The following is a 16,110-nucleotide window of genomic DNA, read 5'->3' on the forward strand; positions in this document are numbered from 1 at the left end:
TGAAAACAGGCTTTAAAATTTGTTTTTTAATTTAATAAGGTTAATATTTGAAATCAGGGAAGAGTGTGGACGAGGTAAGCCAGGAAGTGGAGAGCAGAGGGAGAAAGAAGCAAGAAGCACAGACACACTTAATCTATTTCACTATTTTGCCTGGAGCCAGACCTGACTCCCAGAAGCAAGTTTTTCAGTAAGACAAAAGTATTACGTGCTCAACTTATTTTCTATCCCTTACCAGGGGTGAGATTATGGCAACATGAGTAGTTTATTCTTTCTAAAGCCTTCAAAGTAATTTCGTCTCCCGCAATACAGTACTCAAGCAACGAGAAAAATAAACTAAAAGCAATCAGTGAAAATCCAGTTATAGTTTCAAATTAATAACTTAGCTCTTAAGTCAAAACAGCTCCTGAGCTTCAGCTGCAAGGTGAGGCATCGATAATTAAAATATGTGCCACCTGGTGGTGATCTGCAGCACACAGCTCGCTGAGCTCTTGGTAGATGTGGCCCTGCAGTTTAGCTTCTAAGGCTAACTGGCAATCCTGTGGAGCTGGCTTTGTCCCTCCTGATAAGGGTTCAGACAGGACTGTTTGAGCCTGAGGTTGTGGCTCTGTGTGCGTGAATCACACCGGAAAAAGCCAAGAACTCCAACTTCTGTGATCCTCCTACAAATGGACAACAGCCTGCACGTCCCCCTCAGGCTTCAGCGGGCAGCCTTTGCCCCTGTAGCGTCAGGCCCTTTTAGCCAGGGGCAGGGCTGGCTTGAAACAGCCTGAGGAGACTCCTGAGTGCTTCACGTTTTTCTGCGGAAAACCTGAAGTTTTATTTTATAGGCTTGAGAAGACGTGGCAACCTCAGGTTTGAGTGTCAGGTAAGTAGTTGTAGTGGGTGTTGTTTTCACCCCCAGGTGACTTTTCAGTGAGGGTAGAAGATGCAGAAGGCTTGCAGTTTGTGATGGGAAAAATAGTAAATGTTAATAAATTAATTTTCATCTTTGCGTGGGAGGAACAATGCCAGTAGGGAAGAGGAATAATCTCATTCTGTTTTGTATTTCATTCAGCTGGTCTATTTAAATAAAGTACAGCTGGAGGCTTCAGAAAGCTAAAAAAAAAAAAAGAAACAGTGAGTAAAGGAGGAGGATGAAGATCTAACCCCAGGTAGGAGAAGGGCAACATTGCAAACTTCAGAACCAGAGATTAGCACTAAGAATACTAAGTTGAAGCTTTTCTCTTCTTGGGTTGCTTAGCAGATAAAAAAAGTTTGCTTAGCAGATAACTAACATGAATAGCATTATCATGGATACGAGAAATAGCCATTGTCTTACTTTCATTGAGGATGGCATGATACTTTTAATTTTTTTTAATCTCAGGATTTTGGGGAAAGGCCCACTTCTTCCTCAGTAATGGGTCATGAAAAGTAGAAGTGAGGGCAAGTAGAAAAGAGCTTCCGTGAGCTAAGAATATATCCCTACCTGACAAGTCAGCTGAGATCTGAAGTAAGAACTTATGGGCGGTTAGGAGAGAAGCGTAAGTTGTGAAATAGGAGGAGACAGAGTCGGCTTCTGGCTGAGGCACTTGGCATATTGCTGTTAGTCAAGGTGGTATCTTTGCCATCACATGGTCCTTAGGGAAGCAGTGTGATGTCAAAAGGGCAGAAGACACGGGTCAGACAGGCCTGGGCTTCAGTTCTGGCACCTGTTGGTGGCTTTAAACCTCTCTAGACCTGAGTTTCTTCATCTATAAGGTAGGATTCACAGGGTTCTTGTGACTATGTCATGAAGTTAATGTAAATGAAGTGCCAAGCGTGGGGCCTGGTTACTGTATTCCAGAGCAAACAGTCCTCCCTTACTCTCTCCTTGCTCCATCCCCACATTTCCAGAGCCTGGAAAGAGATGCTGCTGGCTTAGAATCTTAGGTGTGGAGGCAAAGCCCATCAAAAGGTACACTGGGTTTTAAATTGGTTTCAATGTAAACTGAGCAAGTCTTTGGCAACAGCAAGGTAGCTAGAGGCCGGAGAGGCTTCTCGGAGGGCAGAAGGGGCAATCTGGGAGGGTAGGACAAGCTCGACTGGGGTGAAGGAGGGGGAATCAAGTGGCCAGAAGGGAAAGGAAGGACCAGCAAGAATCTAGGTGGCTGCTGAGAGGAAGTAAAACCCAATCCAGAGCCTCTCTTGTTCACAGCTTTAAGTGTCACATGACCCTTTCTGCTCCTTGCTGCTTTCTGTTTTGTTTGCTTCATAATTCTTTTTTTTAACAATGAATATTCCTTTTTTTAAAGAAATTTATTCCTTTTTATTTATTTATTTTTTGTATTTTGGCCACACCATGCGGCATGTGGGACCTTAGTTCCCCAACCAGGGATCGAATCCGCGCCCCCTGCATTGGAAGCACGGAGTCTTAACCACTGGACCGCCAGGGAAGTCCCAGTGAAACAATTCTTGAAAATTGTTAAGCCACTGGTGGATTTGTCAGGGAATATTTTCTTACCTCAATCACCCAGATAGGGGGAGCATTGCGTTTTGGTGACTGGGTGTACTGCTGGCAGCTGCAAAGCCAAGTAAGATTGGGGGTGGGAGGGTGATAAGAATCAGGAAAACATAGTTAGGGCATCCCACGGTTTATGAGCCAGCAGGGTGTATTACCCGACAGAATGCTTAAAGTCACGATGCTGTATTTGTCTCCAGTAGTCTGTCACCCAGACTTTTCATTTATTTGGATTGGCCTTTTCCTCAGTTGATCTGGATTATTACATCTTTATTACATTAGTCTTTTCCCACCAAATCATAGTTTCTCTTTCCTGCTTTCTCTCAACAGAGAGGCAAGCAGAGCAAATCTGAAGTTTGGAAACAGATATAGATGGAGGAGTGTTGTACCCTTGGGGCTAGCAAGCTGTTGTAACCCATCACAGGCCCTCTGGAAGCACTGCACCACAACACAGGTGCACACACACACGACTCACACATCATCCAGGATCACGTGAACAAATAATGAAAAAGGTCCAAGTTCATAGCTATATCAGCCCTGTATCATTTATCTAATGGCCACTTCAGACCTCCATTGCATCCATTCCCTGTACTTTCATGAGAAGTGATTCCAGGGGGTCTTCCAGGATCCCAGTGGAACATGCAGATGGCAACAGACAGGAATGCCTCCCTCACTGTAGCATTTATTCCTCTTTTAGGTTCTTAACAGACAGGCCAGGGACACCGAAAGCCGCAGAGACTACACTCATTTTCCTATCTGCTCAGAATCTAAATTTGAGACTTGCCAAGGGTTACCTGCTGTCACTGATACTCTCTTTTCAAAGACTATATCTGGAACTCTTTACAGGTCCCAGAATTCCCAAAGTGGAAACAATAAACAACTTACCTTAAATTTTAATCTGAAAAGCAAAGGCAATGAATACATGGATACCTTCTCTCTTTGGCATTCCTCTTTCCATCTGACCCCTGGAATGTTGCCTTGATCTTCAGGATCAGAGAGATGTTAATGACGTATTTTCTTTCTGATTCAAGCAGTTCCAAAGCCACAGTCTGTCTTTTAGCTTTAAAAACAAACCAAGGAGGGAATTTTAGTTAACCACTCTTCCCTGAAACATCATTAAATGTTAGAAAGCAATCGAGAGATATTGAAAGCAGTATAAAGAGAAACCAACAGGTTTTTGGAAGATGTAAAACAGAATGGATGCATGTTTATTAATTCAGCAGAGTAAAGGGCACAAAAGCCTTTACTTTGGTGTTTTCATCTGAGGACGGGAAATCGGCTGAGAAGCAGAAAGGCTCAAGGATTGGAGGCACCAAGGCACCACAGAACGTACAAATAAGGGGCAATGCTGTAAACAGGAGAAATAGTCCACATAAAGTGCAATTGATCCTCCAGCTCCCCATCCCCATGCCAGATGGCTTCCTCATTTCCACCCGATGGGAAATGAGAACAATTAAACTAGAGAAGCCTGAGTCTCTGGTATCTGAGCTAACATTAGACATAGTAGAGGGCAGAGTTAAGATGCTTAAATGAAAACAAAGGGACTCAGAGAAGGCTTGCATAGGGAACAGTCAGACTCCTCTCAGCCTCTTGCGCTGCAGGTCCCAGAATGCCAGCAGCCAGACTTACACTGTCCAGGCAGGAGAGGGGAGAACCTTCCACTGGAGAAACTGAACTGCCCAAGTGAAAAAGATCTACAAACACTGACATAAAGAGGTCACCTATCAAAAAGGTAATTTGCCACCTGTTTAGCAGATAATGAAGCCCACTTATTGATAAGCTTAACCAACACAGAATTTTCAGGTTTTTTTAAATTTAGGGCCTTTTTCTTGGATATAAATAATTAGCTAAGAATCCTCAGACATTTAATCAATCTTACATCATAAAAGAAAGAGAAGGAAAAAGTATATACACATATTTTTAAAAGGAGGAGGGGGACTTCCCTGGTGGTCCAACGGTTAAGACTCTGTGCTCCCAATTCCTGGGGCCCGGGTTCGATCCCTGGTCAGGGAACTAGTTCCCGCATGCCACAACTAAGAGCCCACGTGCCGCAACTAAAGATCATGCATGCCACAACTAAAAAATCTTGCCAGCCACAATAAAGATCCCATGTGCTGCAACTAAGAGCTGGAACAGCCAAATAACAACAAAAAAATTTTGTAAAGGGACTTCCCTGGTGGTGCAGTGGTTAAGAATCTGCCTGCCAGTGCAGGGGACACGTGTCCAATCCCTGGTCCAGGAAGATCCCACATGCCATGGAGCAACTAAGTCCGTGCACTGCAACTACTGAGCCTGCGCTCTAGAGCCCTTGAGCCACAACTACTGAGCCCATGTGCCACAACTACTGCAGCCCTTGCACCTAGAGCTGGTGCTCCACAACAGGAGAAGCCACCGCAATGAGAAGCCTGCGCACCGCAAAGAAGAGTAGCCCCCGCTCACCACAACCAGAGAAAGCCCATGTGCAGCAACGAAGACCCAATGCAACTAAGAATAAATAATAAATAAATAAATAAATAAATAAATGTGTGCTTTAAAAAAAATAGGAGGAACCGTAAATAAACAGAGACAATGCAGGAAACAAAAGAAACCTTTTAAAAAAAATCTTATGGTTAATATCCTCAAAGAGTTACCAAAAAAGTTCTAGCCATTTAATAATGACAGTACCCTATTTTTTTAGAAAAGAACAATCCAAAAAAAGAAGAAACTTTTTGGCATTTTTAAAAACAGATAAAAGAGTAGAAGATAAATTCAAGGAAATCTGTCCACCCACCTCTGCTCTCCTCCCACCCCAAGAAAGAGACATACTGAAAAAGATGGTAACAGGGAAAATCAATCTAACATCAGATCTAACATCAAATTAGTAGAAGTTTCAGAGGAAAGAAAGAAAATGAATGAGAAGACATTATCAAATTAAGAATAGAAAGAAAAAAAAAAAAATACCAGGACATGTATTTCCAGAAGAAAGGGCCCATTGCACTCAGTATAATTAATGAAAAAGACTCATATCATTGTAAGGTGTACCACATCACTGTGAAACTTTAGCACACCAAAGATAAAGAGAAGATCCTAAAAGTTACCAGAGAGAAAAATCAGGTAATGTGCAAAGGACTGGGGATTAGAATGGTATTCGACTTTTCATTAGCAACATTAGAAGTTAGAAGACAATGGAACAATTGCTTCAAAATGGTAAAGGAAGATGATTTTATATTCAGCTAAATAAACTATCAACGAATTACATGGACGCTACCAGACTTTGTGTTCCATCAAAACAAGGAGTAAACCAAGAAACCAAGAAGGATATGCAAAAAACTCCACAAAACCCCAATAGGAATCTAACATAGGAGAAATTTGAAGGAAATTCCCAGGAAGACTGAGAAGTCACAGGAGCGCAGCAGTGCAATGAGGCAGCATGGAGTAGGATGACAGAGGTCTCTAGGGCAAACGTTTTTGTAAAAAATGTAAATGATAGATTTTCTGTTACACTGCTAAGAAAAATTAAAGAAGACCTATATAAAAGGAGATACATACCACGTTCCTCAACTGGAACATCAGTACTGTCAAGAGGTCAATTCTCTACTAATCGGAATAAAAAGAATATAGAGTCTAGACCCACCCGTATATGATCACTTGACTTTCCCTATTCAGTTCAATGTGGAAAGGAAGGTATTTTCAATAAATGGAGCTGAAGCAGCTGAATAGCCATATGGGAAAAAAATGAACCTACACTCGCACCACACGTCAAAATTTATTCAAGATAAGTCACAGACCTAAATGTGAAAGCTAAAACTATAAAGAGTGTATAAGAAAACATACTAGAATATCTTTGTAACCTTAGAATAGGCAAAAAATTTCTTGGAAGGACGCATAAGTCTCAAGCTATTTTAAAAGTTTAATATTGATAAATTGAACATCATTAAAATTAAAAACATCTGTTATCGAAAGACTTGAGAAAGGGAAAAGGTAAGCCAGAGAATGGTCTCAACATGTCTGTCTGACAGAGAACTCATATTCAAAATATATTAAGAAATCCTACTAATAGAGAATAAAGAGATAACCCAGTTTAAAAATTGGATAAAGGACTTAAATAGTACTTCATAAAAGAAATTATACAAATAGCCAATAAGCATATGAAAAGATGCTCAACATCATTAGTCCTCAGGTAAGTGCAAGTTAAAATTACAATATGGGGACTTCCCTGGTGGCTCAGTGGTTAAGAATCCACCTGCTAATGCAGGGGACACGGGTTAGAGCCCTGGTCTGGGAAGATCCCACATGCCACGGAGCAACTAAGCTCATGTGCCACAACTACTAAGCCTGCGCTCTAGAGCCCACGAGCCACAACTACTGAGCCCGCATGCTTCAACTACTGAAGCCTGCGCATCTAGAGCCCGTGCTTGGCAACAAGAGAAGCCACCGCAATGAGAAGCCCGCGCACCGCAGCGAAGAGTAGCCCCCGCTCGCCGCAACCAGAGAAAGCCCATGTGCAGCAGTTAAGAGTCAGTGCAGCCAAAAAAATCTACAATATGATAGCAGGACACATCCACAAGCATGGTTCAAATTTAAAGGCTGGTCATACTGAATATTGAGAAGGATGTGAAGCAACTGGAACTTTCATTCATTGCTGCTAAGAGTATAAAATGTTCCAACCATTTTGGTGAACTGCTTGACAATTCCTTTTAAACTTAAACATAATCCTATTCTATAATCTAGATATTCCACCTGTACAGGAATATTCATGGCAGCTTGCTTTATAATAGCCCTAAACTGGAAACAATCCATATGTCCAGTATCAGGAGAATGGAAAAATTATGGTAAATTTATTCAATATGATTAATAAAAAGGAATAAACTATTGAATGAATTACACACAACACATTATGTTGAGAGGAAGAGGCCAGACACAAGACTATATATTGTAATATTCCATTTATATGGAGTCAAGAACAGACACAACTAATTTATGGTGACAGAAGTCAGAGTAGTTGTTCTGTGGGTGGATATTGCCTGGAAAGGTGCATGTGAGAACATTCTGGTGGTAATATTTCTATTATTAGAAATATTAATATATTTATTATACAGGTCTATATATCATGACCTGGGTAGTGATCACAAGGGGGACAGTGAGCTTAAGCTTAAGCTTTGTGAATTTTACTCCATGTAAATTAACCATCAATAAAGTATTGATAGAAAAACAGAAGCATGAACTCTTTTTAAAACATGGAAGCAAGCACCAGAAAAAACTGTCAAAAGAATTTAAAGTGGTTGTTATTGGTCTTCATAATAAACCTTTTAGTATTATTTAATTTTTCATGTATTTTATAATAAAAAAATTTTTAATTACCTCCCATAAAACAGAGGGCTATGCCATTGTCAGACATATATCAATAGTAAGTGCTCAGTGATGATTTATGATTTGAAGGAAAGGAAAGAGGGAAAAAAGGAGGAAGGGAGAACAGACCTTATTGCAGTGCTTGGTGTTTTGGTGGTGGACTCCTGATACAAGATTCGTATATTGAACATTCCCTATCACTGAATAAATAGATCACAAAATTCTGCCCTCTTCTCCACTAACCTTACGCCATTTTTACAAAGCACTACATTACTAAATGTCGTGGATACCCAGAATCAAGGTGGTGGTCCCAGTCGGCCATGTGACCTCAGGTGAGTCCCTTCACCTCTCAAGACTTTAGTTTTTTCATCTCAAAAGTAGACCAGAGGCTGGGTGGTCTCACAGGTCCACTGCATCTAAATTGCCCCTTGGGGGCTTCCCTGGTGGCGCAGTGGTTGAGAGTTCGCCTGCCGATGCAGGGGACGTGGGTTCCTGCCCCAGTCAGGGAAGATCCCACATGCCACGGAGCGGCTGGGCCCGTGAGCCATGGCCGCTGAGCCGGCTGGGCCCATGAGCCATGGCCACTGAGCCTGCGCGTCCGGAGCCTGTGCTCCGCAGCGGGAGAGGCCACAACAGTGAGAGGCCCGCGTACCGCAAAAAAAAATATAATAAAAAATAAATTGCCCCTTGGGACTTACCAGCTAAAGAGGTTTCACATAAAATGTTTTCCAAGGAGCTGTGTCTGCCCTGGCCAGCTTCCTTGAGTTTATCTGGGTGGTCTTTCGTGACATATTCTTCACCCCATTCTTTACTATCCTTTGGCTGCCTCCACACACCAGGTGGAAGATGGCCCTTGTGTTGGATATCAGCCGAGAGGCAAGTCTTAAGGTTTTCTTCTGCTTCTGGAGTTGTTGGGTTCATTCCTGGAAAATAACGTCTGCCATCAAGTTCTGATCGTTTAAAGATTATATTTGTTACGAACTCTTAAATATTATGCCTCTGCTTGGGTACAATTATCCCTTGAGGATTAAATATATCAATTAAGGATTAAAAGCCTCCACAATTGCAAAGCATCACCTTTTTCTGTTTGTGGTCTATGTTCTCACTCTTTGTACACAGTCTCTACTGAATAAGGACTTTTAAAAAATAAATTTATAAAATAATGTAACTAACTTATAATAGTATGTATTGACTCCTCATACCTGCTGCCTCTCAGGTGAGCACACCAGGGAAGAAAATACAGAAAGAGGAGGAAGAAGGGTGCCAAACACAATGTCTTATTTTGGAATTTGTCCTTCTTGGCCTTAATGATGGTAAGTTTCCCAAAGGCAGGAGGAAGGGAGGGAGGGAAGATGAAATAATTTATAAAATTCTGGTGAATTATCTCTTAAATAAACAACTTTTTAAATTACATAAACTATAAGGTGTGTGGTCCACAGAACACTTATGTCATGCTACCTACACCTGTGAGTTCTCAGCAAGTGTAAATTCATTGGTAACTAAAAGGAGACCAAAGGAACCAAGAATACTGGTTTTGTCTTAAACTTCTCTGCCCCTTCTCTCTCTTTGGGTTTCACTGAGTCACCAACCTAGTCCAGCACACGTCTTGGAATCTTAGTAACCATAGTGCTTTACCTCGCTTGGGTTCTTTCATGCCTGGTTTGGGACTTAGGGAGTAGAAACAGGGAAGGTAGAAGAAGGGAAAGGGGGGAATTGCTAGAAGAAAAGAGAACTCAGAGAAGAGCCACTCACCAGGACCCATCATGCCCTTCACATTGCTATCTGCTACATGCATGGATCTGGCCTCTTGAGCTGCGGAAGAAGGAAAGCTTTCAGTCAGTATTCATTTCACTATCATAGACTGGCACCTGCTATGAGCTAGGAACAGGGATAGACTCACAGAGCTTACCTTTGACTGGGGGAGCCAGAGCAGTTAAAAAAGAAAAAAGAGAATTACAATATAGTATGATAAGTACTATTTTCCCATTTGTAAAAAGATATAATAAGTGGTACTTAACGCATAGATAACCCTAAGAATTAAATCAGATAACATTTCTAAACTGCACACAGCAAGAGTTAATTATTGCCTAACTATGATGATGAGGATGGTAATGCTGAGCAGAGCCAAAACGATGCATTTAAAATGTAAGGCAGACCCTGTCGAGCCTCTGCTTAGCCCTCCAACAGCTTCCCATTTCAGTGCGAAGGCCCAAGATCTTAGATTGATCTTAAGGCCCTGCAATACCTGCCCCCTCCCCTGCCTGATATTTTTCTTTCTTTAAAAAAAAACCAAAAAACCCACATCTCCTATTGTCTCCCTGTTCATTCTGCTTTAGCCCCACTGGTCTTCTTGCTATTGCTTGGGCACATCAGTTATGTTCCTACCAGGACCTTGGGGCTGTTCCCTTCCCTCCACCTGATATCCATAAACTAACTTTCTCACTTCCTTCAGGTCTTTACCTGGCACCCTCTCTAAAATTACACCTCTGTTTCCTTATTTGTCATCACATCTAACATACTACGTGTTTTATTTGTCTTGTTCATTGTCTGCTTCCTTCAGAACAAGAACTCCAAGAGGGAAGGACTTTTTGTTGTTTTGTTCACTATGAAATCCCACCACCTAAATCAGTGCCTGGGGTGGATGGATGGATAGAAGGAAGGGTAGTGGGACGGCTACACCTTGACTGCAACCTCATGAGAGACCTTGAGCCAGAGGCACCCAGCTAAGCTGTGCACAGATTCCTGCCTCAGAAAAACTGACATAATGAATGTTTGCTATTTTAAGATACTGAATTTGGGGTCAGTAGTTAACAATGGCACCATTTTATAATTAACAGTGGGTAAGCCCACGCTTTCTAAAAGTTTGGTCCTTCGACCCTGAGTTTTAACATAACCTACCACCGATCGTATCCAGAATGTCTTACTACAGCACATTATCCCCAAATTTCTGTAGTAACTCAGCAGAATAAACTATATTATATAAGCCATACCCATATAACAAGGAAGAAAGGAGAATTTGCCACCAAACAGCGAGTTTAAATCCACCTGGGCACTTTGGAAATATAACTTTTTTGTTTTTTTTTTTGCAAATATAACTTTTAATCTTTTATCTTGTGAACATGGTCAGCTGCCCCAGGCTTGACATTGATCTGACCTCTACCTTCAAGTCCATTCTATATTCTTCCCTAACAAGATCATCCTTTTATGTCATGGTCTCTATGACACGGAGCAAAGAAAGTAGGACGACCTGTGATGAACCCACTCCCCAGATGGATCAAATGAGTTTTCCCAGGCTGTACCTATTGAGTCTCTAAAATAAACTACTCAAATGGGTAAAAAATAAAAATAAAAAAACAAATCTGTACTTTAAAGTTAATACCTATTAAAAGCCACTTGATTAGGAGTTTGAAATTCAGTTATCCAAAGCACATTTATTGTCTTTGAATATATGAGCCACATTGTTTCTTAAGCCATAAGGGTAGAAAACCACCAGTGCTGCCCTTGAGGAGCTTACAATTGATCTAGAAGTCACTGAGCCTCTTTTGGAGACTTTCGACATGAGACCAGAATAAGAGGAAAATTCACCCAATGTTAATATCTACATTCATACTCCTTCGTATAAGGTGCTTGCTAGACATTGTTGAGGATACAAAGATGTAGCAAACATGTAATCAAACATGGTTAACGACATCGCTTGGAAAGCCAGTCTCTTCAGTACTGCCACATGCAATTATTTGCTAACATCTGTTCCATCATCCCAGATCAGGGATGTGCCTGTGGCTGTTTCAGCCCACAAACAACACCAGATCAGTTTTCCAGACAAAGGGGAGTACAGAGTTAGATTGTTGCTGACATCACTGTCTGCCAGTTAGAGCAGATATGAATTTCTCATATCCGTGAAAACTTGGCTGAAAAAAAAAGGAGAACACACAATTTTATGTCTATGCAGAGAGACAAGGATTGAGAATAATGTAGAAAAGAAAACAATTTATTAGAGTGAATAATTTAAAAATTTTTTCTCCTATGGCTGATATAGTATTATTGTGCAGTAAGTTATTTCCAATCCATTTGAAACTTAGAATACCTAGATTAGTATTTTCCCCCAAAAGAAAATCTTTTAAAATTGGGCAGACTCTCCCCATCTCTTAGATCCCCTGGATTCTTCTACATTCCAGTTACAAAAGGAAAAATTCTGAGCAATACACCATTTTCCTCTAATAAGGATGGATGATGTAAGCCTATTCTCAACGTTACTTAAGCCCTAGGAACCAAGGAAGAACTACTTGGCTAATTCAGTATGGTGTGTGAACTGTACCTTTTTCATAGGCCTGAGAAGGCAAAAGGTTTGTAAAGTCTTCACTTGGAAGAACAGGTTCAGGGATGTTGATGGAACGGAAAGGACTTCCTTGTGCTTGAGCAGGTCCGGCCTGTGAGCCATGTTCTTCTTTTTGAGTTTTCCTAAGGAAGGAAAACAAAGGATCTTAATACATGATGGGGTAAGAAGAGAGCAAGTTCAGAATAGGTCAAGGAAACTTCTGAACCCTACAAAATTGCTGTTTTTATAAGTTAAAAACAGTTAAATACTAGCAGTTTGCATGACTCATTACCAAAGCTGGAGAAAAAAAATCAAACATCTACAAATCACCTTCTAATTGTAATATCTATATTCATATTTTTCTGTTACTGGCTTCCCTGTGGTCAAGACCTTCACAGAGTTTACAGCGGTGTCAGTTTGCTTGGGATGATTTACATTCTCTTCACAAACCAACACAAAGGTAGCAGGAAGGAGCAGGTCCTCAACTGAAAACAATGAACCATTCTCCAGGGTCACACACATATTATTTCTATTTTAAACCTGATAATATTAAAACATATAACAAAGAAGATTATGTCTGTTTATTGGTGAAGCTTTACTTGATTCAACCTGGTGGAGAGATTGTTTAACATAAATTTATTTTCAATGATCAAAGTCAAATAATAGTATTAGAGAAATTTCAGAAAACTAATAAAGAAAGAAAATCACTGGTGACCCCACTATCTTAACACAGTCGTAATTTAAATATATCTTTCTAGTTGTTATTTTACATGTTTTTACAGTTGAAATTAAATTCTACATGGCACTTTACATCCTTTTCATTTAACTTCCTATTGTATTAAGTGCGTTTTCTATTACCATTCATTTTTAGTATTAACCAACTTTTATGCTGCATAACCTCCATCACATGCTGGCCCATGGAGCCCAGTGGCCAGCTGTACACCAAGAGTGGGGAAGGTGTTCCTGGTGCCTTTGTACAAGCCTCTGCTTACGGGTTTGCCTTTGGTCAATTTTTTGGTCAGACACTCACTTGGCTTTAACTTTTCGAGATTCTCTTCGCTTCTCCTGTTGAAGCTGTTCAATTTTCTGTTGCATTTCTTCTTGTTTGGAAGTAATGGCCTGGATCATTGACATGGCATTGCTCAACTCTTCCTAAAAAATAAGAATTGATATGTATTTAACCTGGTATATGAAGTAAAAGTATATAACATGATATCTAGTACACAGTAAGCTTTTAATACATACTTGTTGAATCAACGAATGAGAGATAACAATTTTACTTCTATTGTAGCTTCTAATTTTAACACAGAGATCCAAGAAAGTAAAAACATGATATAGATATTTTTCCATGAAAATTAGTGAATGGGTCAGAGGAATACTCTTGTATTTGGTTGCTAGGCAAAAAGGCAAGTTTTCTACTTCTGTTACTAAGACCAGGAATCTCTCTTCAGCAGGGAAATAGAGAGGGGCCCACCTTAAAATAGTTCAATGAATTCTTCATCTCAGTAACTTTTTCTTCCATGGAACATTTGCAGCTCTTAACCTTCTCTTCCAAAGCATATTCTCCATGTTGAATTCTTGACAGTTCTTGCATTGCTTCTGTGAAGCCAGTTTTGAGTTCAGAGGCTAGAGCCTGCAACTAAATAATACACAAAGAGTGAATTCAGTTTGCTATAAATTATTATAAATGGTATCACTGACACCTTGGACGTTTCTCTTGTTTGAGAAATCAGGCTCTTGAACATGTGCAGAACTCATTTACTAGAAGACTAAAGTTTGGACAACTTAAGGAAACCTTGGCCCCATTCATCTAGGAAAAAGAGGATCTTCTTTATATCACACATGCTGAAGTTTGATAGTGACAGGAAAGCAAGCAATTTTAATTAAGTTGGCAAGTGCTTCTGCAAGCTACTATTTATTCTCACACTTTTGATTAAAAAGAGATTTACTTGAAAAGCAACATATGCGTGTGAAAGACAGTGTCGATCTGTAACTCTTCAAATTCCATGAAAGAAGGGATGTTGAAGAAATTCAGATATTTTTTCCTTAAAAAATGAAACGATAAAAAGAGTAATAATTAAGCATATCTGAATATTTCTTTGAAAGGGAATAAGTTGTTTTTTTTTTTAAATATTCTTGGATGATATCATGGAAAAGGAGATAATGGTATTTCCAGTGGCAGGAAATAGCTACAACAGTAGAAGTTCAGCACATTGATAGTGATGTGAATCATCTTCAGCCATCAAGCCCAGTTGTGTAGGAATGCACACTGGATTTTTATTGTCAACTTCCAACCATGAAAAGGGTGTCAATTTTGGAGTCAGACAGGATATAAATCCTAGCATTCTCCTACAAGTACTAAAACCCCAGCCAAGCTGGTTAACCTCTTTGTAGCAGTTTCCTCATTCATAAAATAGCTGTGATAACATTTCACTAGGCTGTCTTGAGAATTAAATGAGTAAATGTAGGTAAGGTACCTGCCACAGCATATGCTTGATACATAAAATGTGTTCAAGAAATTTTAATTCTTTTCCCCCTTTAAGTAGCAAATCAGAAAGTTAAGCACAAACAGAAATGTAGAGAAAATGGAGCACTTCTAAAGTTCAGTTTTATTTATTTTTATTTATTTATTTATTTTTTTTTTTTGCGGTACGCGGGCCTCTCACTGTTGTGGCCTCTCCCGTTGCAGAGCACAGGCTCCAGACGCGCAGGCTCAGCGGCCATGGCTCACGGGCCCAGCTGCTCTGCGGCATGTGGGATCTTCCCAGACCGGGGCGTGAACCCGTGTGCCCTGCATCGGCAGGCAGACTCTCAACCGCTGCGCCACCAGGGAAGCCCCAGTTTTATTTATTGAATAAATGAAAAAAGCATTTTCAACAGACAGAAAGTTAAGATAATAATAACAATAAGATAATAATAACATTACTTTCATAATATTTATGATCTTACACTCTGCTAAGCAGAGGAATGCTTAGCTCCAGATTGCTTTTTACAACAGAACTTTTTAGAAGGTTTACTCTACAATTAAAAGTATCCACCAAGTGTGCTTATTTTAAAGGGATGGAAATTAAAGTCCAGTACCTTAACAAAATTTCTTCAAATGTATATATCTAAACACTTTTAGAACCTGATTATCCAAATGGTTCCAACTTGCAGTGGCATCTCCAATTATAAGAAGACTTACTCTCCTACACCGTATTTTCAAAATATAGGGTTTTGTGGTTCACTGTGCTTCACAAAGTTTTCTTTCGAGGGCTAGGAGGAGGGGGAAATATGAGGAACCAAAGAGGTCATTCTGAGGGAAAAAGCACGCCCTGTCAAGTGTTTGGAGCTGAAAGATTGGGAAACAACGTGAGCAATCTGTTTTTCATTCCAGTCATTTTTAATTTTAATTAATCTCTGTGATGGATTTTGGCACATTTCCTAATTCAGTTGTCATGATGGATTAAATCACCAGATCAACTACATTTGATCTGGTAATTTTTATTATATAAATTCATCTTCTGTGAGCAAAATGAAATCGATGACCATATAAAATCAAAGCAAAACCTAGGCAAGTTTTAAAATTGAAGGAAGGAAGCCTGAGATTCACTCACATTTCCTGCTTGAAAAAAAAAAAGGGAACCACTTTCCAACAGAAATAGGTTTCATTTTCACTGCTCCCTTAGGTGGATGTGTGGAGTTTTCCCCAGGAGGCAAAAGGAAGCAGCAGAGCCCTGGGGAAAGGATTTTCCTCACCTGTAGAACCCCAGTTCTCAAAAAATTAAGAATTATCAATACATTTCACTAACAGCCAGGTTGTATAGGGACTTGGGGAATTCTGAAACCATTTAGAGCTATGAGCCCATTTCCTTTCCATGTATTACTTTGAGCTCCCTAGATACCTGCCACTGAAGTAACACTACTGCTTTATAAACAGCTTCACAACCACTGATCAGCCAGGGAGCGGATGCCATAGTGAATACAATCACACACCTGAGACAACAGGTCA

At 40.1% G+C, this 16,110-nt stretch overlaps 2 protein-coding genes across 2 annotated transcripts in view; one reads left to right on the forward strand and one right to left on the reverse strand.

Moving 5' to 3' along the window:
* The window catches only part of ARHGEF33 (Rho guanine nucleotide exchange factor 33), a 47,928-nt gene extending 34,681 nt beyond the window's left edge, over nucleotides 1-13,247 (reverse strand). The window contains exons 1-5 of the mRNA XM_033838195.2: nucleotides 13,150-13,247; nucleotides 12,120-12,262; nucleotides 9,557-9,616; nucleotides 8,503-8,727; nucleotides 3,407-3,536 (exon numbers count right to left, since the gene is read on the reverse strand). Coding sequence (XP_033694086.2) covers nucleotides 3,407-3,536; nucleotides 8,503-8,727; nucleotides 9,557-9,616; nucleotides 12,120-12,262; nucleotides 13,150-13,247 — 656 coding nt within the window. The remainder of the gene's footprint in view (nucleotides 1-3,406; nucleotides 3,537-8,502; nucleotides 8,728-9,556; nucleotides 9,617-12,119; nucleotides 12,263-13,149) is intronic.
* Nucleotides 8,546-16,110, forward strand: part of DHX57 (DExH-box helicase 57) — a 107,698-nt gene continuing 100,133 nt past the window's right edge. Inside the window, exon 1 of the mRNA XM_033838696.2 lies at nucleotides 8,546-9,117. The gene's annotated coding sequence lies outside the window, so the exon portion shown is untranslated. The remainder of the gene's footprint in view (nucleotides 9,118-16,110) is intronic.

Source organism: Tursiops truncatus, chromosome 14, assembly GCF_011762595.2.
Source record: "Tursiops truncatus isolate mTurTru1 chromosome 14, mTurTru1.mat.Y, whole genome shotgun sequence".
Lineage (NCBI taxonomy): Eukaryota > Metazoa > Chordata > Mammalia > Artiodactyla > Delphinidae > Tursiops > Tursiops truncatus.